The following is a 27,867-nucleotide window of genomic DNA, read 5'->3' as shown; positions in this document are numbered from 1 at the left end:
TCTGTGGCAGAGCGAAGGGCGCTCAGCAGGCTCCTATCAATTATGGAGAATCCACTGCATCCACTAAATAGTATCATCTCCAGACAGAAGAGCAGCTTCAGCGACAGACTGCTGTCACTGTCCTGCTCCACTGACAGACTGAGGAGATCGTTCCTCCACCAAACTATGTGACTCTTTAACCCCTTAACTGCCCTCTGCCGGATATATCCGGCACCGTTGTTTTATTGCTAACTCCATACTGCCGGAATTATCCGGCACATTTGCCTGTGGTTATATGAATGCCTGGCAAGTAGTATAACTGACGGTTTGGCGTGGGTATTATTACTACGTTGTATTTCGACAAGTCTGTGGTTGTTTTGGCCGGTCATGTGACATGATTCGCATGTAACAGCTGTGAATATGGCGAAACGTAAACTGACTTCAAGTGAGGCTTTGCAGGCGATTTTGGACAGTTCTGATCATGATTGTAGCAGTTCTGAAGAAGATTTTAGCGACAGTGATGAGCAGCAACGTGCGCTGCATGATACTTTGAATGAAGACGCATCGGATGACGGCGCTGAGTGGGTGTATCCCCAGCATCTCAGCTGGGCTGCTGCCCGTGGTGAACTACCTTTTCTGCATTCGTTTGAGGGAACGTGTGGCTTTATTGTTGATGTAAACAATTACACTGCTAAGCAGTTTTATGAGCTGTTTGTGTCACCTGATTTGATCAGACATTTTGTTCATCAGACAAATCTGTATGCAGCACAGTTTATTGAGAAAAATCCCAATTTACCTCCACATTCCCGTGTTCGTGCTTGGTTTGACACTGATGAAAACGAAATGAAAAAATTCATTGGGATTTTGATGTTGATGGGAATAATCAGAAAACCAGATATTGAGATGTACTGGTCTACAGATCCTATGTATGCAACACCTATTTTTGCAGCTGTCATGACACGTAACCGATTCTCTTTGCTGCTGAAATTCTTTCATTTGAATGACAACAGAAACGAGCCAGATAAGAAAGATCCAAACCGCGACCACTTGTTCAAGCTACGTCCTTTGATTGATCATTTATTTGAAGCATTTCAGTTGCCCTACATGCCAGGACCGTCAGTTGCAGTTGATGAAAGTTTATTGTCATGGAAGGGCCGCTTACAGTTTCGACAGTATCTACCATTGAAAAGGGCACGGTTTGGTATCAAGATGTTTTGCTTAGCTGAGAATTCAGGTTACATTTATAGATTTCGTGTATACACTGGCAAAGAGGATCCTATGAGTAGTATTTCAGCAGTGTTGCCAGATGAATGTAAGGACTTTGGACTTTCAGAAAAACGCTGTCATGTCTGTTCAAAGAAGGGTCAGCGTAGAGACGTCAAGACCTTCTGCTCAAAGTGTCCCAGCAATCCAGGACTTTGTGCAGTTCCCTGCTTTGGCCTGTGGCACAGCAAACTCAAATACTGGGAATGAAACTATGATTGACTGAACTACTTTTGACTGTTCCGTTTTTGTAGTTGACAATAAATCCAGAAGCCTGAGAAAAGGTACATTTTGTGTTTTATTATGTGTTTGCCCATTTCTAGAACTTGCACAACATTTAGTGGTCAATACTGCTTGAATAAATGTAAAAAATGTAAAAAAAATGTAAAAAAGTAAAAAAACGAAAATTGTTCAGATTTCGCCTGGCGTGGGGAATATTTAGGGAGTTGGCGGTTAAAGGGTTAATTCCACCCGGGGGGGTAAACGTTAATATTTAACATTATACATAGTTATTGTCTGTTTTTTTCACCGCATTATTATCATTCTTTAATTTAATATTATTTATTGTATCAGTATGCTGCTGCTGAAGAATGTGAATTTCCCATTGGGATTAATAAAGTATCTATCTATCTATCTATCTATCTATCTATCTATCTATCTATCTATCTATCTATCTATCTATCTATCTATCTATCTATCTATCTATCTATCTATCTATCTATCCTCACCTACACGCATACATATGGATAGATTTAATCAATTTAGTAGTTTTCAGCTTGACCCTCTTAATATCTTTTCCTCAGGCCTGTCCTCACTCCAAGTAATAACTTTTGGTCAAAGAAAGTACTAAAAGTCTGTAATAAACTGCTGAGGGGATAGGAGACACAATCAATGAAGGCAGACTGACTGAAGAAACTGGAAATAGCAAACAGAATGTGAAGTTTGAGGTGAAAAATAGCAAGCCTTATTTTCACTAGCTGCACTTCTGATGTGCAACAATGACCATGAGGAATGCTTTCTGATTTAATTTAAGCAAACGTAATGCTTTCCAATGGCTAAATGCATCCAGGTTCAAAATTAACTTAAGACTTGGCCAGCATCAGAACATAGATTAAAAGTGACATTGACTGTTCAAATAAGGTAACCCACTGGAAAACATTAAATGCTAAAGAGCTGCTTAGTCAAGATAAAAACCAGGACATGACAAATTATATTTACTTTCACCTCTAAGAAAAAAAAAGTGAAGACATTGTAAAGTGGCAACTTAATTAGATAGATAGATAGATAGATAGATAGATAGATAGATAGATAGATAGATAGATAGATAGATAGATAGATAGATAGATAGATAGATAGATAGATAGATAGATAGATAGATAGATAGATAGATAGATAGATAGATAGATAGATAGATAGATTTAGAATTGTGCACAAGTCCTAAGTCAATTCAGGGGAATTCTGCAATCAACTTGACTTAAAGAAGCTGATCTGAGAAAGGTGATCTAGCAAGACTTTGTGATTTGCCAACATCTATTAGTAATCATAATCCCTGAAATAAAAAACAAATTAAGAAAAAAGATCCTGAATAATTTTTTAAAGCACGGAACTGAAAGCTGAGCTATAAAAACACAATGCAGGCAATTAATAAGACTTTAAAAGATAAACAGGAAAGTTGTTTCATAAGAGTTTCTTGGTATGTATGTAGTCAGTCATTGAAAAAGAAGTACATGTTTATCAAGTTTGGCAAGGTCTAAAGTGGTTCTTGGGTGGCTGGTGTTTGCCATATCCCAAGGCTCACTGCAAGCCTAGACGTCTGTAAATTTAAGAAGCACAAAAAGTATGTATAATATCTTTAGGGAAGCATACACTTGAGAAAAAGAAATTTAGTGTCTGTGACCATGGGGAGAAACTATTCTTTACAGGCTGCCAAGTGATTTAATAGATAACCCAAAAAGATCTTCACTCAGTGATGTGCTCAAACATGCATAACAAAAGAAACAATGAGATAATTCAGACTTGCACTCATTAACTGTCAATAGATGCATCTGGCTGGTATTCAGTGTGAATAATATTTAGTTGTTGTGTATGAGCAAGTAATAAAACTTGCCCATGTGTCTTGCAGCTGCCCAAATTAATTAACTTCTTTGTATTTAGTCATCATTACAAAACTAAACAACAAAGCTTATTTCTTCATTCTTGAATCCCCACATCCACTCTCTCAATTGGTTGGCTTGCTTTCTTTTATTTAACACAATAAACATTAACACAAAAATCTGCATTAGCATAAGCCTCCCTAATTCAAGAGATGTAATGATTTACTTCAAGAGGTAAAACTACACAATAAACATGAGGCGTTGCATCAAATATTTGAAATATTACTGCAAAATGTGTGTTTGAGTTTAAATGTTTAAATATTCTAGTCTGCAACAGAAACTTTTGCCCCTCTGACAGAGGTCTAGATCCCTAGTAAAGGATCAAAAAAACATGATACTTGTAATCACAGACCTTGAAATAGTCTAAAAAGGATACTTCACACACATTTGTTTGAAATTTGTCGTTTTTAACCTTCTGGGGGTGGCTCTTACAGGGCCAAGACCACAGGTGAATAATCAGATATCAAAAATATTATATTTGTGATCAGCAACCTTGGAATAGAATAAAACGACACTCCACATGACTATATTACACATCCCCATGTTTTCTTAAAGTTTTGTAAAGAGGAGTAAATTTGATCCCTTATTAGGGTTGAACCCCTGGGGTGAGTTATGTGGCACACGTAACTTTAATTCAAGTCCTTCTGATCATTTTTCCTGAATACACTTATTTGCTTTGAATGTTATCATATTCATGATCAGCAAACTTGAAATAGCATAAAATGGCACTTCACATGCCTATACTGTATTACTGATTCCCTTTTTTCTGAAGTTTTGCGAAAAGGAGTAACTTTGACCTCTCATACCTGTTGATGTGGCATGCACAACTTCAAGTCCTTCTGTTCGTTTTTACGGAAGACACTTATTGGTTAACTATTTAGCATAAGGGTGTAATGTCCTTCATGAAATGCAGTCCAAAAATGTCCTAAAAATGTTTTACTTTTCAGGCCTGGAGGACCGAAAATTGAATGGAACCCCAAAACACTCAATGTACATAACTAGACATCAAGACAAGTCAACAGTATATCACATGCAGGGGGATTTCTCGTATTGGTCTGTCAGGGGGCACTGGGCAAAAAAAAAGTGATTTCAAAGTGTTCATAAGTAATTCTTTCAAACACAAAAACATAAGTTTTCATAAACTGTGTTTAATTCAAAACGGTCAAGAATAGGTTTCATCACTACAGTAGAATTCTAGCTTGACAAGTGGATGTGGCCTGATTTCTGTAAACAATGAAACTGTCCCTTCCACCACCACAATGACCTTCTATCCTGACTGTGGAGGAGGCCTCACAGTTGATGCCAGCTGCCAGGAACTTCACAACAATCTAGAAATGCCCAATGGGTCCATAAGGTTTTTCGCAAGTGTAGGTAAAACTGTTCTAACAGCAAATTAACATTGCATTCATCTAAAGTCCTATTTATCTGCTCAAACCCCAGTCAAGTCAGAGTCAGGCAAGCTAACTCTGCTCCACATTGGCCTATTAACTAACCTTGTACTTAAAGAAGCACTTCTCAATGGCACATGTTTGTATTTTTCTTTTTTCTTGGACTAGTGTTTCTATTGTTCTTTGACCCCACCCTGTTTCTGAGTATTCAAACAACAGCATTTCCTGCCACTTCATCATTAATTAAATTTGATCTCATCTACATTGATCATATCTTTACTTAAATCTGCTGTTACAGGATCCACATTAAATCCAGTCCAAACATACATGTAACCGAGATCATGTGCATTTGGAATCGTGTATATTGTTTTACTAAATAGAAATTACACTGAATATTTGGGGAAAAATCCAGGAGATTTACAAAAATGCAGATGGATGGACAATATGAACAGTGTGTATTTACTTAAACATAGTTTTGAGGGTGTCCTGTGGTGGGTTGGCACCCTGCCCGGGATTGGTTCCTGCCTTGTGCCCTGTGTTGGCTGGGATTGGCTCCAGCAGACCCCCGTGACCCTGTGTTCGGATTCAGCGGGTTGGAAAATGGATGGATGGATAGTTTTGAGGTAACTAATGGATGTCTTCACTGAGCTTTTTCAGTAGTAAAGGCAAAAATTATTTTGTGTTTAATACTATCAGTAAATGCACAAAACCTGCCAAACAATCTAAAAATCAAATAATCATTCCAACAGCTTTGTGCTCTGAAGTCACCTAAAAATAACAATTGTACTTCGTCCAGTTCATGTTGACAACACTAATGTCAAGTGAGTTTATATTTATTGTCATTTCAACCATATACCATTAATACAGCACATAGTGAAACAAAACAACATCCCTCCAGGACCACAGTGCTACATAGTACACAGGACTGCAGAAAAAGCTACACATTATAATGTAAAGTGCATGTGTGCAAGTATTGCAGTAACTGCAAGAGCAAAGAACACATTAGAACTTCAAGCTGTCTGTTTCATTTACTCTATAAACAAAGTATTAGCTGGCTACTTAATTCACTTGGCTTGCCTTAATAAGGTATGGGTAACCTACTAGACAGATATCACTAGCCCCTTGCAGTCAAGGTAAACATCATAAAATGCTGGTATAGACATTTCAGATCACGTCTCTACTTGCACAAGCATGAGAGAAGAGGGGGGGAAGTAGTGAGAAAAATGCATTACTTCTTCAAATCTATTGGTAAGAAAGTAATTTTATTTTACACTGGAAGGCCACCTGGATATAAACTGCAAGGAAAACAGTAAACTGTAACCTGCTAGAAACTACTACATTACTGCTGCCGCCGGTGTCAGATGTCACAGAATAAAAGAAAAAAACCCACAAATTCAGGTGGGCACAAAGAGATTACATGACCATTTGGACAACCTGCTGGAGGTGTCTGTGTGTGTGATGGCTCAAAGAGGAGAAAAACACTAATGAAAACTCGGGAGCAGTCAACCAGCAAGCCTGAATTCACTTGGACTCTCTGCTATATTTAAAAATAGATTTCCTGCCACACCGCCTCCCCAGTATCCACCCCAGGCAAATGTAAATTAGTTATAAACAATAAAATTATCCAAAAGTAACAAAGAACTTTGAATCACTCAAGTGAGAAAAAACAATCCCTTGTACAGTAGCTAGCTGGACTGCTTTAAGTCTTCAGAAACTATCAAGGGATTAAAAGTGATTGGCAAGGGATTAAGAAAGTAGTTGTCATGTTGGTAATATTATGGGGGAAAAAAAAGGACACCACTTTAAGAAAAGATTACTAAGAAGAAAGAGAACCACTATACAAACTGACCCCTGTATAAAGGGGACAAATAATTTCTTTGAACAATCTGTTTGCATGTGGCTCAGGCAGACTATTGGAATGAAGGTTTTAGTACTAACTGGGAATGCTTTTGTTCATCTGCTTGTTATCTTTCTCTCTCTCTCTCTCTAATCCAGGCAAAATGTGAAATCCAGCTGCCAAGCCTTACAGACACTGTGTCACCTCTTGTGTTTCTAAACTCCAAGTGATTATGCAAAACACGTGGCCATATTTTTGACTAAGGTTTGCCAGCAGTAGCAGAATTCTATAGCGGTATACATGGTGGCTCTGTGGCTAGGGATCTGCACTGGCAATTGGAAAGTTGCCGGTTCGAATCCCATAAATGCCAATAGGGACTCTGCTCTGTTGGGCCCTTGAGCAAGGCCCTTAACCTGCAATTGCTGAGCGTTTTGAGTAGTGAGAAATATGCAAAGAATTACAGTATTATACTTTCTTAAATACTAGCTGGAACTGAAGCAGAACTGGGTAACAATGAAAATGAAAACTTAGCTGCTACCTTTGTGGACATATTTAAACTTTACATATTATGTTTTTAATGTCACAAATTTTGCTACAGTTGGAAAATTCTCCCTTTAACATTAGATAATAAATCTGCTCTCCTGTGCTACTTTTTCAGAACTATATAAACATGGAAACAATTAAACAACTACCCAACACTAGCAATCAAACTAGCAAGTCTCCATCATTAATATCTTTTAGATGTTTATGAGGACCACCAAAAAACAGGAGTATAAAGCTGCAAAGAACGTGCTTCAAAAATGGGCATCATACAAAGTTAAAAGCGAAACTCAAATAACTAAGCTGTCCTCACTGATTCATGTCATTAACCATAATGTTTGAGGAAAAATGTTGAACCCATGATTAAAAATGTGAAAGCTTAAAGCTCAGGTCAAGAAAACCTGCTTTATATAAAGAAGATGCTTACTTTCAGTGCTGGCAGCGGTACCACTTAGGCCAATGTAGCTCAAGATTAACTGACACCAAATATAAAAGTGTCAGCACTAAAATCCTTGCTTTCTTTCCATGCTTGCCTTTTCATTCTCTCTTTATTATGTAACCTAAGGCCATGCCTGAGGAATATATTAGTCTTCTATCTGCCTGGATGAGAATCTCTAAAGTGTTCTTATCACCAAACAATGGCATTCATGACAACAACAATAGTATTTCTTAAAGGTTTTATGCTAATTACCTTCCCAGGTGTAAAACTGCTTCAGATCTTTTTCTCTGTCATCAACATGCTGTTTTCACATCCTCACCCTGCTTCCTGACTGCCCACCTTCCTTTGATTGTCAGCACAGCATATAGTGCATGTGGATTCAGACAACTTGTAAGCAGCATGTAGCTGCAGGCTCCGCAATGTTTTTCTTTCAATAGTCCTGCTGTGAGGCTCATTAAAAAATAGGAGATGGTGTACATATGTGTGAGACGCCTTCTCTGCATGCACAAATGTGTGAGGAGCAACTAAACAAGTCATATTCCAGCTACAACTACTTTATTTTTCAAGATGTTTTAAAAATAATCAAGGTTATTATTTTTTTTTTAATTTTAAACACAAAGTTTAACAGTTTCAAAACTCTTTTTAAAAAGGCCCCAAGCTTTAATGTTCAAATAGTGGCACCACTTCAACAGACCCTAAGAGTTTCAAAACACCTAAAATAAATAATTACTTAATATGTCAAAGATATAAACCCACAGTCTACTGTACAGTTGAAAAAAAATCATTAAAGGAGTAGAAGCAGAGGAAATTATTTACAAGAAGACCAATGCAAAGATTGAGGAATATAAAAATAGCACATAAATATAAACATTTACACTAACAGTAAACACAGGCACTGATCATTCTATCCCACTCATTAAACCGGGGAGTATTTGAACATTTTTTTTTTTTCTTAATAACAGACTTATAAAGGCCATTTTGGCAGATGGCAAGGGGCCTTGCCCAGCTGGGACGACGCTTTGTTGACAGGACCGGGGGAGCAAGCCTGAGCAGAATATTACCTCCCCTGGGATGCTAGATGGCAGCCCCCATGGGTTGCAGCCTGTTGGGATCTGGGGGCGCCACCAGGGGGTGCTACAGCTGCTCTTGAGCCCGTATGGGCAATCCTTTCACCCGACAGAGCCTGCGCAGGGAGCCAGAACCGGGTGGAAGAAGCTTGTCGAGGAGAAAAGAAAAGAAAAGAGAAGGAAAGTAAAGTATTGTAGGCTGTTAGTGCTTTGGACTGTGTTATACTTGTGGGAATGGGGAAGACGTTGCCCACAAGTGAAGAAACAAAAATAAAGAACATTTGTGTTTTTATCAGTGTGTCTCCTGCATCGGTCTGTGTCGGGTTGGGTTGCTGGCACCCCCCCATAGAGTTGTCACATCATATAATCTCTAAATAAATATATCCCTTATGGATTTTTCATATTCCCCCGTGTCTATGTTGGTTTTCCACCAGTGTTGCCCAAAAGTATGCTGGCTAGGTTAATCAGCAATTCCACATTGACCCTCCACAAGCATGAGAGTGAGTGGGTGCAAGTGTTGGTCAGGCCTGCAATGGAGAGGTGCTTCTTTTCAAGGGTGTTTTTATGCCTTGTGTCTAGTACTTCAAGAAGCGGCCGTGTCCCCTGTGAACTGAATGAAAGCAGGTATGAAAATGTTATATCTGGTCACCCACTCACTTTCTGATCCTGCATTTTCCAATAGTTCATATATACATACATATTCACTTACAAGAAAAAATATTTTACAGAGATTTTGCGGAATACAACACTGAGATGCTCTCAGCTCTGGGGCTTCTGTACAGCATGTCAGAATATGGGGCACCAGTGTGGCTAAAAAGGCATCACATTGGAAAACTGGATACACAATTCAGCATAACTATCAATATTATTACTGGGCGGTATCAAGACAACTCATAATTTCTGGCAACCAACACTCCCAACCTTACAAAGATAGGACAATATTATAGGAAAATCATTGCAATGTGCAGCTACCTATATACAGCACAATATCCAGAGCAGGGGTCTCCAACCTTTTTTTCCCTGAGAGCTACTTTTACAAAATGAAAATGGCCGACAGCTACTCATGTTTTCTAATGTTTATTCTCATAGCGTATTTCAACCCAAACAAACTGAATCAGCTTGTTTTGCCTTAACATTTACGAAATGTTGGTGTCCACAACTCACATTTTGCACTAAACATCACAAAAAATATTTAGTTCACCTGCAAGTGTATTTTGTATGTCTGTATGCATTTTCAAGTATATCTCACACTATTGAATTAAAACATGAATCTTGTCAAAACAAAACAATGCAATTCCAAATACACAGATCTGACCTATTCATTTGTCATTTCATTCCATGTCACTGTTTCACTTCACAAGAATATTCACATGTCCAGTTGCATGTGTGATGTGTTTTTTAGTTAGTGAGATGACTGGCACAGCATGGAGTCAACAAGAGAGGTGTATGGTGGAGTGGAGCCACTTAGGTTCATTCTTATGGAGTCATTTAAATGTCCGTCTGTCAGTCTTGTTCTGAACTTTGATTTCATGACATTCATGTCAGACTCACAAAGGTATGGAGACCCAAACAAAGCAGACATTTTCAGAGCTGTTTGGTGAAGTTTCTTATAGTTATCTGGCTCTACTAAGCTCCAGAAATGCTGAGACTACTGTTGAGATTTTAACTGCACATTATTTAAGGTTTACCAATATATAATATATAAAATCCAATGTCTGTCTGTCTGTCAGCTTTCACGAGAGAACCACTTAATGGATTTAAAACGGGTTTTTTTTCTATAATTTGCTTGAACATTCCCGTTAATTTTGCAGCTTCTATCATTTCACTAAGTATCATAATTCGCTTGCTGTACCAATTTATTTGCGCGAATCCGAGATCCACGCAACAGTGCCGAAGGAAGGGGCTTTCCTCACTCACTCGCCAGCTTCGGGGCGTTTTCCTTAGCTAGCAAATGAGAGAACAATTGAATTCAACTTTGTTTGATATTTAAAATAAAGTTTTACTTAGGTCTTGATGAGTTTGAGTCCGGATATTCTCTTAAGTGTATGCCACATTGAAAACATAGATTGCAATTCAGATTGTGGATCATGATTTTGTGTTAAAATGATCATGATATGATTTTTTGGAAAAATTGCCCACCCCTAATTTGACTGATCAAGTTTTTAAATTTATGTAGGATTCATTAACCCTTTGGCGAGCTAATTGGAAAGGAGTTGCGTGCGGCATGTTGGAGACCCCTGATCCAGAGGGTCTCCTTAAATGATTAGTGCTGTTCTATGACAGGTCCAGCAGACTGGGTTTAAATCACATATCCAGTCTTATCCATGCGTAGTTTCTCCCTTTTACTGCTTTATTTTTTCAGTACTTTAGTCTTTCTCTTACATCCTGAAGACAATACGTGTGTCAGGGTAATTTACACATCTAAACTGCATTTGTATGTGCATGCATCGGACCGTGTGATGGACTGGTTTCCATCTTGTGCTCACTTCTGCTGGGACCAGCCTTTGTCCTTTACGATCCTGCGCTGGATTAATCAGTTTAGAAAATGTTATGAATATCATGACTTGAACAGTAAACTCTCCCACACACTGTAAACTAAAACCGCACCGTATTTTTATATTCTACCTTAAACAAGTATTTTCCGGAATGAGCAGTCATAAGAGCATTCTCTACAGAAGGTAGGTAATGGTACTTCTACTATTATGACTGACATCTATGAAATCTCCACATCTGCAGAGCATCTAGCTACAAGCAGCAGTATACAATCTAAGAGTCGTAAACTTGGTTGATGTAGATCTGCACATTTCTGCTTAAGTCAGTTTCTTCATCAGCTGTTACTGGAATGTCTTGTTTATAATAATGTTCCTTGTAAGTAATTCCTCCTACTTTAAGTTGAAAATACATAAGGCAGGAGGCCAAGTTAGCCACACGATTATTAGCTACCCCAATATTTGCAGCTCTTTTCTTGGATAAGAAAAGGAGAAGTAATCAAAAGAGTTTACAACATTAAGCAAGCGCCGGAAAAAAATGCACCAAATGCTATGATGAGAAAAACATTTTAGAGTTTTATAGAGAAGTCATTAAAGGGCCTGCAGCCAAATAGCTGCAACAAAACACATAATTAATTGAATTGTTCCGTTAAAACCAAGAAAAGGGAATAAAAACAACCAATAATAAAATAAATAAATAAGCCCAGCAGCCACTGTAAAAAATTAATTCTTGGGACTCTGGATCAACAGATACCAACAATGGCCAAGATAAAAAACAAAAACAAAATAATACACATCTCTTTTTCACAGACAATAAAAGAAAACCATCACAAAAACACTTTAGAACAGTCATGGCATTTTTTTAAAATAAATTTACTGCACTGATCAGTTCTTCTCAACCATTTGTCAAGTCTTAACGTTGGTTACATCTCTATATGTAATAGGCAGAAGTAAGTATTAGGTTCACTACTGCATTTTATTTATTCATACAAAGTTTATGTTTGATGGCCAAGTTTTTGTGGGACAAATTTTTTTATGAGATATCTTGGTCTCTCTGTAGAAATCTGCTGATGAAGCAAATCTGGGACAATAAACTTTAACTGAATTTGAACTGAATGGAATTGAATTAACACTGAACGTAAGATGCTTCAGGGGGTATTTAGACAAGGGTTCTTCAAGGATGCTCAAGCGTCAAAGTAGGTATTGTTTGTTACTATCAAAAAAAAGGAAAGCATGTTACAGTTAAAACATTTTTGGACTCTTCCACTAAATAAAAAAATAGTTTCTGCTTTATGCTACCCGGAAACTTCACTTATACTGTATAAGAGGAATACAACCTCGTGTGAAAACAGCCAATATTGTAACTGTGAATAAAATGTGATTAACTACTCAGAATTAACAGGATAGCCACATTTGCTCATGCTGGAGGATTCCACTTTTGAACAAGTATTCTTTAGACAGAAATAAGGGAAATAAATGCATAATAAACAGATAAAGGCTTGAAGGCAAGACATGTTTACTGCAGCACTAAAAACAAAAACTCTGAAAGCTGACACAGAAGAACGTAGCAACTGTAGGCCTTTAGGACTTTCTGAATGCACACTACAGGTAGGTATGGCAAAAACAAATCAAGAAACTAGTCAGATAAAATAAAGCTATGAGATGGCCTTGTGTTTATATCTTTATTTGAATTAGGCTTCCTTGACTCACCCCAGTCACACTAATCCAACACATTTCCTAGAAAGCAGAAAACTGTGGTCTTGCATAGAGCATCTTTAGTATCGAGGAAATGGTCAACGCTTGCATCTTTTTCACAAGGTTTGAGGAACTGAGAGTATAACTGAACATACCGCAAGGAGTACGTCAGCTAAGCTAGTCTGAATATTCTACTCAATACAGTAAAATGAATTAACATATTTAACTGGAATTAAATCAATCCTATTGTCAATGATATAATAAATTGTACAATACATTTTTTCGTTAATAAAGATAAGTTTCAAGGGAAGATTGTTATAGTCACTACTCACAGTGTAGGAAAGTGGCGACGTGTTCCATGTTGATTAGCACATGCAAGTAAAAGCTTCAACAATAATGACATCATTACCCTATAAATGCTATAATAAAATTGTGTTTATCATGGTGCTGGAGACTGGTGTCATGTCGTAGGTTGGTCAGGCATGGAAATAAGAATTGTACTATACTTCTGTTACTTCCACTATAGTACCAGCAACATGGTGAGATGCTGCAGTGTTAACACAACCATAGACACCACTATCAACTTTTAGATGTGCATTAAAATGATATCACTTTTACTTTTCCTTCAAATATACCTTAGATGCATATTGCATTGAGGTAAAATATCGCAATTACAATTTTATGCATGGAAAAGTATGTGCTGGACATACAAGATGTTGGTTTTATTTATATAGAAAACTATGCTTTTTATCCTATGTAACACATTTTTTGATGTATCACCAACAAACCCTAATATCAGAGTGTAAGAAATAACATTAAACCATTTATGGTGCATTGATTTATCTACTGTAGATTCCACACTTTAGAATAAAGGATTACAGAAAATTAATGAATGAGTTTGAGACAACACCAAGTACAATGCTTTGGTCTCTCCAAATGGGCCAGAGTATAGTTTCTACAGGAATGCCCACAGTACTCTAGTCTCCTTCACAAATGTAAGGATATTATGTTTTTACATTTATTTATGGCACTTCTGTTTTCAGTTTTAAAGCCCTGATTGTTAAGTTCAAAAGGTTTCCAATCATACAATTGAAATTTGAGAGGAAATATTAAACCTCCATCTAATTCACACTTCATCTTTCCACACAGAGAGGCCTACAAAAACACCTACATGCAGATAGGAGACAGTGTCAGCCTTGATGAGAACTTTTGATACTACAAAGGAGCACAAAAAGAGAATTGAGTGCTAGTGTGGAACGGACTTCTTATCTGAAGAACCAGAATCTTGAAGAAGCTACAGAGTGCCCATTTAGAAACCTTCAAGTATGAAACACAAATCCAAAACACGTTTTATCTGATGCCATATATAACAGCAGTTCATATTCAATAATATAAAGTCGAATGACAAGCAATCATATGTTCTAGATTTTCAATACTCTTACCTTTTGAAATCACCCTTTGCTTCCTGAAAGGAAGAAAAAAAGAAGTTGAAAAAAATAACAATAAATAACCAGATATTGTATGATTATAAAACAGTCTGCCTTTTCTGGTTTATTGGTCAACTTGAAGGCCAAGAAAAAAAAAAAAAACTATGAGAAATTTCCCATATTTTCTAAAGAAACAAAAGGGCTCTACACCTGGAGTGCAACTGTGCAGACAATGTGTCTATGAGAGATATTTTAGGGACTTTTCATCCAGCCAATGAACCATATATGGATATAGCACATTCCAATGGGGGGGGGGGGGGTGTAGTAGCATGAAATATGCAAATGACACATTCCACTTACACAAATCACAGCAGGGCAGGGGGCACCTTGGCACATATAATCTAAAGGCTGGCCTCCTACACTGGAGTGGGCGTAAACGCAATCTTGGAGTAATAAAGGTGTAATCATCAGGTAATATATTGATGACTAACTCTTATAGTACTCTTTCTAGGTAACTGACACAAGCAGTGCCAATTGTGAGATCACTGTCATTAGCACCAGATGACAAGCAGCACAAAAGACAGATGAAACACAGATGCAAGATATGGAAGAAGCTGGGCAGTAAATCAGCTATGTGGGTGTTGGACTTTGAGGCCAGTCAGGGAACTATGGGAATGGGCAGTTCAATTATATTCACGGCTCAGATTAGTTGTGAAAAGTCTGCCTTTGCAACAAACCTACCATTAATGATTCAGATAAAAGATGCACCAATCTATTGATTGTCCAGCATCTGCAAATGGTTAATTTTTGTTGTTACTGCTAAACTGGTCAAATAATTGATAACTGTTTGATTTTATATTAAACATGTAAGCCCAACGGCATTTGAAGCAATGAAAGACTTAACCTAGTGAGCAAAATAAAGCTAATAAAAAGTGCACTGTCAAGCAGTGTTCATGGAAATTAATGAAAGAAACGGATCACCTTATTTTTTTTAACATGAATGTGGCGTTCTATCACTGTCCACAGAAGAAATCACTCTGACCATTTCATACATGTCATAACTACTGTACAAATAATGTTTAAAAATAACCAAAGTGTGATCGAATAATTGTCAAACATTCAAATTGTACTACAAAGAACACTTTTTTGGAACCTTTAAATATGTGTGATTATTAGCAATAAAGTATTTGTAGCATTACTATTTTAAAATGCTTAACAAGTGGGTTACCATTTGACTGTACACATTATCAGCAGTTAGTTCAGTTAGTGAAGATGACTAGTTGGATTTCTACTTTCATCAAGTACTACTACTCCTCATACTTTCATTCAAAGCGACTTACAAAATCATAATCGAGTAAACATTGGTCCGGGAGACCGTTTGTCAACAAGTATTACAGAACCTCTACAGAACTGATCATCCCAAGTGAAGAACCCGGAACAGAATGCAAGCTAGTTACAATTCATTGGTTACAAAAACCTAACAGCCATGATCTGAGTAGTGAGAAAAGCGCTATATAAATGCAAAGAATTATTATTATTATGATCGGTTAGACAGAAATTCACATGAAGGGTTGGACTATTCCCTATGGAGTGCAAAGAGGTCTTGGTGAACTGTGCCAGATGAAGCATAATAAACATTATGGATTGTCAGGCTACAATAATATGAGTCAAGGACAGTTAATTTCAGCAGATGGTGTACTGCACTTGACCACTACAATTTCTGTTTATGCAAATTAAAAAATGCAGCTTCATACCAAACGTTCATTCTACAATGAAATTCTGTTTATACATGATTTTTGCACACTGCACCCTGTTTTAGATGACCATCCATTTTCTGTAGAATGTCTTACATTAGTTATAACAGATGGATATATGATCTACTGTACACTGATTCCAACCATAACATATTGAACTTCAAAATGCCCAAACAAATTTGAAAAATTTAAACTGGCTAGCCTTAAATCCTCCATGTAACACTGTCACCTACAAAGAAGGAAGTTTTGTGAATTTAGGAAGCTGATCAGAGATAATCAGCTATAAAAGTCATGATACATAGTTCAGCTTTAGTTTACACAGCACATATTTATATATACCAGGCAGTGCACTTCAAAGTGTTATGATTAAAACCAGAATGTTACAGATTGATATTCCTATTATTGGAAAATTTTCAGCCTGTAAAATGGCTCAAGAAATGCTTGATCAAGAAAAGAGCTATAAGAAGTAAAGCATGTTTGGTCTGCATCAGTGCGCAAAGCAACTGAAAGTACAGCTACACTGAAAAACAAAAATCATTTCTGAAGGTTCAACAGCCAAAATCTCATTTTCACTTTATAATGCAGGAATTGATCAACAGGTTTATCTGTTGCTAATCTATACAGACAAGGCCCTACTCTAATGTGAATATGAACAATAATCAGCAGCTAACTGTAATACACCACTGATGACTTTACTGCTGTTCGTCGTGGCATTTTAGATTAAAATTGCAGTGAACAAACAGGAGCTCATGCATTAGTTAACATGACATAACAGGAAAATGAGAAGCGATTTTGAGATTAAAATATGTTTAGTGGATGAGGCTGTTGGACTCTGATTGGAGTCCCTCGAAACAACATCGTTCCTTCCGAACGGCTGCTTTTCAGTGCGCACAATTCGATCAGCGGTGTCTTGTTTACGGAGTGTAAGTGGCATTGGGGTCCGCCCACGGTTCACCCCCTACTAAACACACTCGCACCACCTCCGGGTCGAGAACCCAAAGAGACAACAGCGAATATTGATAGTCACCGCCTGTTCCACAGACGTGAAATCAAACGAGAAAGATTCTTTCAAATGTACCAAGTCGTTACTGATGTAAACTACATAATTCAGTTCGTTGGAGTGGGAAAGTCAAGTACCGAGGTTCTGCAAGATCTTGAAAGCTGTACATCCGCGTGACTGATGCCGGGCAAAGGGCGACGAGACAATCCAGCCTAAAGACATCCTATCACAATTAAAAAGCAAGCAGCCCATTCTGCGCAGCCCTGGCACAGCCAAGACATGGTGTGCGCGTGCGCACAAACACAAACGGTCTACTCCAACTTTATTAGGTTCGTAACAATTCCAAACTCTAATGACTGCTTCTCACCTGCAAAGTATATGCCGCGAGCTTGAAGGCTGTTTCACTTTCCACTTCAATGTCTTCCTGTAGACAAGGGAAAGAAAAAAATACTGTAAATAAAAATGAAAAGCAAGGGGAGTTACAAACACAGATTGCCAGAGGGAGGGAGAGCAGGCGGGGCGGGGTGCCGCGCTCTGTACCTCCAGGTTCCACTCGGTGTTAGACTGAACCATCATGTGACAAGGGGGGAAAAAATTCAACCTCTAAACGATTTTTCTTGGTTTCAGAATAGCGAAAAGAGGCGACGTTATCTGTTTAACTTTGACAATATTTCACAATACTAACAAGCTCAAAATACGTTTCAGAAAATGCTCCGTGAGCGCATGTTTGGCGTACTATTTTGACAACACCCATACTGAAGATAACGGTTGGTATGACCTGGTAGAGCAGGTTTTTGCTTTACGATAATAAGTCTGTCAGTCTGGCTGCGTGACGCGCCGAGTGCTGCCTTCTACTTAGGAATATTTTTCCGTCGCAAGCAATTGTGTGTAAACCGTGTTGTACACCTCAACTCTGTTATTGCTTCCAAGTCTAAATGTGTGCCGCTTGGCGCTGCTGTCGCACTAATACTTAATATTCTTCTTTAGAATAAAGTGGGACAATGGGCGGCCCGGTGGCGCAGTGGTGCCCCACTACGCTGGGTTGGAGTAAAAGCTTGGTCACCGTCTGTGTCGAGTTGAATGGGCCCACTCAACGCTGGTTTAAGTAATGATGCTAACTTGACCTCGTATCTGTCATTATTAGTGTACACTGGACTACACTAGTGATGCAGCAGTTACAGTCCGTGGCACCCTGCATTTGAAGGAATCACACACAATTCGAAAGGAATGATGACATCACATAACAGTGAAAACAGATCTCTGCAAAGTGATGCAAATTATTGTTTTGGGGGATGTGGGAGGGAACCCAATGTTAAAATGGGGAGAATATGCAAACTGCACACAGAGTTTGTGTGCACAATCAGGTGCAAGATTCAAACTTAAGACACTTGTTCTCTCAAAGGAAAAAGAAAAAAAAAACACAAACTATTGTGATATTATACCACCTAAAATAAAAATTAGGACTAAAAAGTAAACAAACAGTGTTGTAAACTTAAAATTTATTTTACAAAATTTGAACATAACATTTTGGTGTCTTTGAATGAATACTGTGATACCCACAGTAAACATTTAGTTTAGACAATTAAAGTGGAATTTTAAGCTCCTTGTAATCTGTGAAGGCTAAGCTGCCCCAAACTACTGTCAAAATTGAAAGGGGGGGGGGAGGGGTTGCCTTTAAATATTAAACAATTTCAGAGTGCTTAATGCTGTGCTTTAAATGTCTAAAATGTTACCATGGATCTTAATATCTTTATTTAACGGCTCTAAAACATTTTTGAATCTATATTTAAGGAAAGTTTTTAATGCACATTTGGAATCCCTTATATCAGTATTTCTTTTTTTTTTTTCTGTTGAGACCCAATCTTGCCCCTTTAAGTGTCTTTGAGACCCATTCCTTGTTGAATGCCCCAGGGATCATACATGTGCAGGGAGGTATTGGAGAATTGTGGACAATAGTCAGAGATTAGAATTGTGGACGATCATATCAGAGGAGGTTAGGGAATCAAGGACGACAGTTGGAGTAAAGTCAGTTGATTCATTGCAACCGATTACCATTAAATACAACAGTAATTCACGACCCAACAGTGGAAACCCAAGACCCATAATTTAAGAAACCCTTCCCTGTAGCACCAGACAACAGTACTGATCAGTTTTATTGAATTTTCTGTTTTGTAGGACTTACGTAAAGTCTTAAAGCCGCAGAGGTGCATCTCCTGTCTTTGGAGGATCAGACACAGAAGTCTTGATGCTGGACAGATGGCTTTGCTTTCCACCACCTCACAGATGAATGGCAGAAGTGAAGAGGTGTCAGAGGAGTTTGATTTTTCATTATGAAACATAATTTTACTGTATTTTCTCTTTTTACTGTATTTCTCTCTTATTCTCTCCCCAGCAATGCTGAATTAGACTAAGCAAATTCCAGAATGCTACATTTGCCTCTTATTCTTGCCACTGATTTAATTTTAAACACCTTTGTGAACTGTTGTGTGTTATTTTCAGTAGAGGAGTATGACTCATCTGGAAGGGTCTTGGTAGCCCACTAACCTACTTGAGGTCCACATTACTTGTTTTAGAACAATCGGAGAGTTGGACAAGGAGAAATTGACTTTTGTGATATGGTGTATACGGTAAGTCGAGCAGGTGGTGCTGCTTACCTTGAAGACGCAGGCCTTTGCATTCAGAAAGAACAGTTCCACTGTTGTGTTTTCTTTCAGGAACGAAATGCTCTCGATATAAAATCTGAAAATGGAAAGGAAAGCAATTACCAATTATCTGGGTATAGAACAGGCAAGATAGAAATGGATTTTTATGGAGACCAATTCAAGGTCAGGTTCTTGCATGTATGCCACATTTAATTCATTTATTTTTGCTCATTAAAAGACTCAAAAGCCCTGCGACCCTGTAGTTAGGATATAGCGGGTTGGATAATGGATGGATGAAAAAAAGACTCAAAAGATATGGGGTATGTTACATTCAGCTGTTTAAAACACACATGGAAATTATCTAAATGCTTCAATGTAAAGAAAATTGTACATATTTATGACTGGAGGTCAAGAGGCTGGTATTGCGGTGTAGTTAGTGGTTTGGGTTGCTGTCTCACAGCTACAGAGTCAATGGTCTAAATCACAGGCCTGACCTCTGCTTGAGTGGCTTTTGCTCCTAGAGTTTCTTCGGGTAATCTGGATCTCCTCCCACTTCCCTGCATGTCATATTAGGCTGATTCATAACTCTAAATTGACACTGTATGAGTGTGGGTGTGTGCAGAAATGTGTTGTGCAATGCCGGCTCCTTGTACCTAGTGCTGCTGGGACAGACACCAGGTCCGTACTACCCAGGAGTGAATAAGTAGGTTAGAAAATGGATAGATGATGGGATGGTGTTATAGTGGTGCAGCAGGTCCCACTGCTACCTCACAGTCACAGGACACTTTGTTCAGATCCCAGCCTAGACACTGTGTGGAATTTGTATGTTAAGGGCAGAGTTTGCAGAAATGTTAGAAATTTTTTCTTCACACAAAGAGCCAAAGACACATGGAATAAAAGACCAAGCAGTACGGTGGAGAGTAGGCCTTTAGGGACCTTCCAGTCTCAATATGATGTTCTTTTAGACAATCTAGGAGAACAGGATGAACAAGACTGAACACCTTGTTCAGATCCCAGCCCAGACACTGTATGGAATTTGCATGTTTTTTTCTCTTTTTGTCCCCAAAATTTTTACATTAGATTAATGGGTCACCCTTAATTGGAGTGGTCCTCATGGAGTAGATTCACTAACTTTTTCAGAATTAGGTGATTTTAAAAGTGGTGTCCCTCGAGGAGCAGTGATGGGCTGTTGCTCTTTTTAACATACACAAATGATCAGGACAAGAAAATAATCAAAAAGCTGGTTAAGTTTGAAGATGAAATCAAATTAGGTGGAAGGGTGGATAACACAGAATTATCCAGATTGTTGCTGAGGGATTTGCAAAGCATACTGGGTTGGACAGACTGTGGCAGATTAAATATAATGTAAAGTATTACATTTACAGTAGGTAGTAAAAATGTTAGATTTGAATATAACTTTAAAGTGCACATTATGAGAAGCACCAGGAAATCATAACTATCTACATTAAAACAGTAGACAGAAGCAATGAAGAAGGCTAATAAAATGTGTAGAACACAAGTCAAGGGAGGTTATACCTAAGCTATACAGCACACTAGTGAGAACTCTTCTGAAGTACTGTATACAGATTTGATCTCCATATTACAAAAAAGACATAACAGCACTAAAGAGAGTCCATAGAAGATTGACTAGGCTGACTGAGACCTGGTCTAGGTCCTGGACTAAGACATATGAGCTATGAGGAGAGAGTGAAAGGGTTGAATCTTTTCAGTTTAAGCAAATATAGATTAATAGGTGATATGATTGAAGTGTTTAAAATTATTAAAGGAACAAGGGGGCTCCGCCCCCTGCTCGCTTCGCTCGCCAACCCCCGGGGTTGGGTAACCTGAAATAAATTGATGAATGTATGAGATATATTGGAGTGTAAAGGTGTAGATGACGAACAAAGGAAATAAAGAACCCATAGCATGGCACATTAGAAAGATCTATTGGAATATTTCTTTACACACAACATTTGTAGTAAAATCGTTGATAGATTGCGTCATCTGGATCTAACACGTAGATCTGTGCATATTTGCGTTCGTGATTTGGTTCAGGGTGCACTGTTCCAATCCGATGTAATATTTGTCCACATACGCGAAAGCAGTATGGGCCATTGCCAGCTGGTGGCCTGATATTTACCCCGGTAGATGCAAAAGCAAATGAACTATTGTAGGATCTAATGCAGTCCATAAAGTTTTTTATGTTCGGGTACATTGTTAGTTAGAAACATCCGTAGATATTCAGGATATTCATCTAAAGGAGGCAGTCTAACCTGACCCTTTTGACAACAACATGTAAACTCATTAGTTGTATTGCCAGTTGTTTCTTCAGGGAAGTTAAGTGAATGACAATGACAGCAAATGATATTCATTAATCCTAATGAATGTTCATTAATAGTGGACGCATTACAGAATGCGTTGTCAGCTAATTGGCGGAATTGTTTAGCGGCTGTTTGTCGTTCCTTTCTTTGCCGTTTACCTATTGCCTCTGCTGTTTGAGAGGCGCGTTGTAGGCGCCTGAGTTCATTAATTGTATTCAGGTGGGCTCGTTTCTGTATGTCCGTTAGTTGAAAAGTTTCGTTTTGGAGCCGGAGCCGTGACCGTGACTCCATTAGTTATCCGTTGTCTACCGTTAGTAATATGGATAATTGCACTTACTATTAATACAGAGTGTTTTCTGTGGTTGTACTGTTAATAATGCATCACTGTAATGTGATTCACATATGCTATATGGTTTGGACGTGTGAGGATGCTGTACGTTTAATACGGAGAGTTCGTTTATTCTCATTACCCGGACCATGCTATGTAGTGTGGACGTTTAGTTCAGAAGCGCGTTGTAGGCGCCTGCGCCTTTCGTATTTTCTCGCGGCAACACAGGGACTGCCATATTGGTGCTCAAAGGGTTTTGATTTTGGAGCATTTTGAATTTTGAATTAAGGATGCTGTAGTTAATATGACAAATAACAAAAAATACCAGTGTAGAAAGATAGTTAAGTTACTTTACACAGGGCATGCTACATTTAAGATGACATGCACATGTCTGCAATACGCTGCTTCACATTTAGAGTACTAACCTGACAGAGAAGTTCAACGCTACTGGTCCTGGTTTCTTTGAAAAGTCGTGATCCAGGACTCTGCGATCCAGCTGCAGCCAGTTACATTGGCCACTGAAAAGAAACAGAGGTGTTTCAATTGACGGCACGATTGTCCAAGCATAAACACAACTGGTTAAAACAAAGAAAAGACTTGCAGCCTCCCAATATGTAACAGATGGATTGAGTCTTCCCTTCTGCTTAGCCTTCAAAACTTTATCGGGTCAATATTGTCACATGTACAGAGTGCAGTGAAATTCTTACTTGCACAAGTTAATCTATTCTCCAGGTCCAGGATTAGCACATATAACTTACCTAGAAATATACGTCTTTCTTATCTGAAAAATCTCAGAAACACATTTGTCATAACCTAGGAGCTGTTCATTCATGCATAATACAAAAACATCTTCTGGTTAAAAGCGAAATAGGACAGGGCCAGACAGAAAAGCAATGGTATTGGCACAAAATCTGTTGTTTGTAATGTTTGTAAGTTTTCCCTCAATGAAAGGGTATGTCTGTCTGTTCTTCATTGTGCTCACTTCGGGTCTACTAGCAGTAATGGATGTAGTGTTACTGTCACATGCACAGAGTACGGTGAAATTCTTACTTGTACATCCAATCAATATTCAACACTCTCCTGTTATGCCCTGCTTGTTAATATGGATAAAAGAAACGCCTCTGGTTCTCCACAAGACTGGTAAGGAGTGTTAAAGGCATCTCTAAAGATGTGGACTCCCTACTGCACCACATAGTTTTGCATTTACAGTACTTGCTCTTTTTGCCTTTTTATTTTGATTGTTACTAAACCTGAGATTTAAAGTAACTCTATGCCTGGTTAATCATTTAGACCAACTCAAAGATCAGTGAATGGTTACTTTAATGTCAGATGGCATGATGACACTCATACAGTACAAGCTCATACTGTTGAGGGATTAGCTCCGGTCAATATGGGTTGCTGCTACTACAGCGTCCTGCGTAATGGACCCAGAGTTTGTGTGGCTTAAGAACTGTGTATCAAACATGGTCATGCGTAGCACAGGGGCTCCACAGGGAACTGTACTGGCCCCATTCCTGTATACTCTTTAGGTACGATACTGAATTATGTCATCTCCCCTTCACTTTCATAAATGGTGGCCACACCGTGTAATGGTTTGACTGACTCTGTAGTTGGGTGTATCAGTAGTGAAGGACTTGTTTGAATGGTACAAACTGAAACACCTGTACCTTAACATCCATAAGACAAAGGAACTTCAGGAGGGTCAAGTCTACTCTGTTCCCTTGTTCTCAAAGAAGGTGAAGATGTGGAGGTGGTAATGATATACAGTAATCCCTCGCTATATCACGCTTCGACTTCTGCGGCTTCTATATTTAAGCATATTTAAATATATATATTGCAGATTTTTCATTGGTTCGTGGGTTTCAGTGGACAATGGGTCTTTTAATTTCTGGTACATGCTTCCTCAGTTGGTTTGCCCAGTTGATTTTATACAAGGGATGCTATTGGCAGATGGCTGAGAAGCTACCCAACCAGAGCGCGTATTACGTATTAAATAAAACTCCTCAAATATATTGTGAGCAGGGGGGCTGTTCACACCCCTACAGGATACGGACGCTCCTCAAAAAACACTGAAAGACTACCTTCACATTGCTCCCTTCCTTGCTGGGCTTACTTGTGGCTGCTTTGTTGCGCGAAATGCTTCCCGCACGGTGCTTCGCATACTTAAAAGCTTGAACAGCACCTATCGGTTTTTGATTGTTTGCTTTTCTCTCTCTCTCTCTCTCTCTGACATTCTCTGCTCCTGACGCGCACTCCTTTGAAGAGGAAGATATGTTTGCATTCTTTTAACTGTGAGATGGAACTGTCATCTCTATCTTGTCATGGAGCACGGTTTTAAACTTTTGAAAAAGAGACAAATGTTTGTTTGCAGTGTTTGAATAACGTTCCTGTCTCTCTACAACCTCCTGTGTTTCTGCGCAAATCTGTGACCCAAGCATGACAATATAAAAATAACCATATAAACATATGGTTTTTACTTCGCAGATTTTCACCTATAGCGGGGGGCTCTGGAACGCAACCCCTGCGATAGGTGAGGGATGACTGTATACTGTAAGTTACTCAGAGGGCATCTGTACGACAGGCTTGAGTGGACTACCAACACAGTGTCTGTCTGTATGCAAAAAAGGACAGAGCCACCTCTGTTTCCTAAGGAGGGTCCGTAATGAGTCACCCTTCTGCTGAGGTGGTCTTGTTCCCTGTGTGCTCAGTGGTATTGAGATGGTCTAGCAGACATCTTAACAGACAATGACGCTATGTGCCAATATACCGAGGTAATGACTGACACTGTACCATGAAATTGTAACTAGTATGTGCAATTCTAACCACTTTACACATAGTAAATGCCTACACTTTGTTAATTTACTTATTGATAATTCTTGTTATACGTGGTCTGTCCAAAAAGAAACCAAACTTTTTAAATAGGACTCCAATGAGCCAACATAGCAAGCTCCCAATAGTGGTGGTGTGTAGCGGTGACCTTCACCTTTAAAATCCCTCTTTGCTCAATCCCACCATGTCTTATTAGTCACCGAGTATATGCAGTAGAGTGAACTTGTCTCCTGTGCCTTTTACGATTTTTTGCAAGCTGAAATATTAAGGATTTTGAAGAGAAACACGTAGTCCTTGAAATTCTGTGTGACATTGGCAAAAATGTTAACCGAGACTTTCCAGATATTACAGCAAACTTATGGAGAGGATTTTTTAAGACACACACAATGCCACGAATGTTTCCGACATGTTACGAATGTGTCGCCGTCCTCAGCCAACCTTAGCAACTGAACAAGTTGCAAACAGGCAGCAAACACGAGTTTCCTCGTTACATTTGGGTTCTGAGAATCTGAGAAAAGAAAGTATAATAATTACTTATAAAGTTGCAACTAAGTACCGTAAGAAGGTAAGTAAAAATATATTTTTATTACGAAATTTGAAAATGAACTAAATACGGGACATTTGGGTATCCCTGAAAGGTCAGTATGGGACAGGGAACAAAATTATCAAATATGAGACATGTCCCGTATATAAGGGATGTCTGGCAACCCTATTCATGGCTTTCTTCTTCTGCTGCTGTAATCCTGCAGTTTCCTTTCATGATTAATAAGGTTTCCATCTTTCTATCTATGTGACACTGGTTACCCTTGCTGCCTCATACTGGAGTCCCAAGTTGAAATTCTGTCCCTAGTACGTTTTCTCCATGTCTACATGGGTTCTACTCCTACATCCCAAAGATATACCATTTGGACTGAATGGCACCTTTCCAAGTCATTCTATTTTATTATCCAGCAACTCCACAACAAGGGATAACACAACAGGACACCCGCCCGTGAGTCACTCTGCCTATTTGTTCAAAAAAGCAAATAAAGCGCCCAGTTAAGCAAACACACTTGGGTTTCAAGTAAAGGAAAGGTGGCAAAACAAATTCCGCGTGACCCATTTAGCTACAGTTGCTTCTTATGAAAAATAAATTGTAAACGCTTGATTCAAATGTTCCTGCCAGACAAGTCTTTAACTGGAACGATGTCCTCCTAAGGCAAGTTGAATGGTGTCGGAAACACCGAAAATGAAAATCAGTTCAGATTGCAAGTTGAAAGTGTAAAAGGTGCGGGTGCTTCAAGGGCAGGAGAAGCCACCGATAGCTAGCGTAGGATGTTTAAATAGGAAAACTGGCTGCTCATCCAGTCAGACATCCGCCTCATGAAGTCAAGATGGCCAAGCCCCTGAGTATAGGGGTGTATCTTTGAATATAAGGATTACTGAATCTGCAAAAAGATCTGAGGATATATGTTAAAATATACTCCAAGCCTGATGTTTTATCGAGAAATGGGTCCAGGTGACAGTGCTTCAAACTCAGAAACAGCACCAAATAAGCAAATGGTTTCAAAAAAGGCAACTTTATTAACCAAAAATATCTAACCACAGCAGATAAAACTCAATTTAGAATAAACGCTAAAACAACAAACCAACATCCTCTCCGAGATCAACTAAAAGTCAACGATTTATCTGGTGGGGTGGTTCACAAACTTGCCCTCCACAATTCCGCACTGAACACTAACTCCAGCATTTTCACCAGATTGTTTTGTCTGACTCTCCTCCCATGGGCCTTTGCCAGAAACAGAGCTTTAAACGCCATTCCCGGTTGCCAAGCCCCATATCACTTCTGGGGTTCAGGAGCAGTCTTCCTTTTGCTATTGGGACACCAGGTTAGAATGCTCCCTTACTGGTTCTTCTAGCTCTGAGTCTCCTACTGAAGCTGTAAGTTCAGGTGCCTGAGGCAACTCACCAGCTGCCTGCTCAGTCCCATCTTGTTACATTCTGGGTTTGCATGCCCTCTAGTGGCCGGAGACGTTGCCACCTATTGCATTCCCTCTTTGACTTCACTCTCATTCTCTCTTGAAAGAGAGTTATGCAAACCCTAGCAGCTGTTGGATCACCTGCCCTCTAACATCCTGTATGTCAATATCCCCTTGGGATTAATAAAGTATCTATCTATCTATCTATGGAACACTGTACACTTCTTCCCTCTCCCACACTTGGCACACAGCCTTGTTAAATTAAAATGTGTGGTGTTGTTAAAATTTGGTTTTGTTTTCATTTTTTTCTCTGTATTCTATTTTATTTACTATTTACAGGTGTTTGGAGCTGCAGAACCTTATTTTTCTAGTGAAGAACCTGACCTGCTTTGTGGGTCTTTTTGGAAGCCTTGCGCCCTTGTTTTCCTGATTTGTGTGCACCATCACAAATGCGTATCCGAAAATATGAGCACATTACACCAGTTCTGACGTCACTACATTGGTTACCTGTGCCATTTAGAATTGACTTTAAATTATGCTTATGGTTTGCAAAGCCTTAAATAATCTCGCTCTGTCCTATATTTCAGAATGTCTTTCACCGTACACTCCGAATCGTAACCTTAGATTTTCAAATGAGGGTCTGCTTCTAATTCCAAGAACTAAACTTAAAAGAAGTGGTGAGGCAGCCTTCCGCTGTTATGTACCTAAAATCTGGAATAGCTGACCGATAGAAATTCACCAGGCTAATACGGTGGAGC

At 38.7% G+C, this 27,867-nt stretch overlaps 1 protein-coding gene across 5 annotated transcripts in view; it reads right to left on the bottom strand.

Moving 5' to 3' along the window:
• LOC114668990 (FERM domain-containing protein 4B-like) overlaps positions 1–27,867 on the bottom strand; it is a 154,774-nt gene that overhangs the window by 54,877 nt on the left and 72,030 nt on the right. For 3 of the 5 annotated variants that reach the window (XM_028825056.2, XM_028825055.2, XM_028825054.2), the window contains 4 exons: positions 22,748–22,840; positions 19,686–19,770; positions 17,399–17,455; positions 14,293–14,315 (listed from right to left, as the gene is read on the bottom strand). In XM_028825056.2, the coding sequence (XP_028680889.1) occupies positions 14,293–14,315; positions 17,399–17,455; positions 19,686–19,770; positions 22,748–22,840 (258 nt within the window). Of the gene's footprint in view, positions 1–14,292; positions 14,316–17,398; positions 17,620–19,685; positions 19,771–22,747; positions 22,841–27,867 lie in introns of those variants that run through there. The other 2 variants (XM_028825057.2, XM_051921000.1) reach the window with 2 other exon arrangements.

Source organism: Erpetoichthys calabaricus, chromosome 18 (genome assembly GCF_900747795.2).
Source record: "Erpetoichthys calabaricus chromosome 18, fErpCal1.3, whole genome shotgun sequence".
Lineage (NCBI taxonomy): Eukaryota > Metazoa > Chordata > Cladistia > Polypteriformes > Polypteridae > Erpetoichthys > Erpetoichthys calabaricus.
Note: the sequence above shows the minus strand (reverse complement) of the source record. Positions and strands in the feature narration are given on the sequence as shown.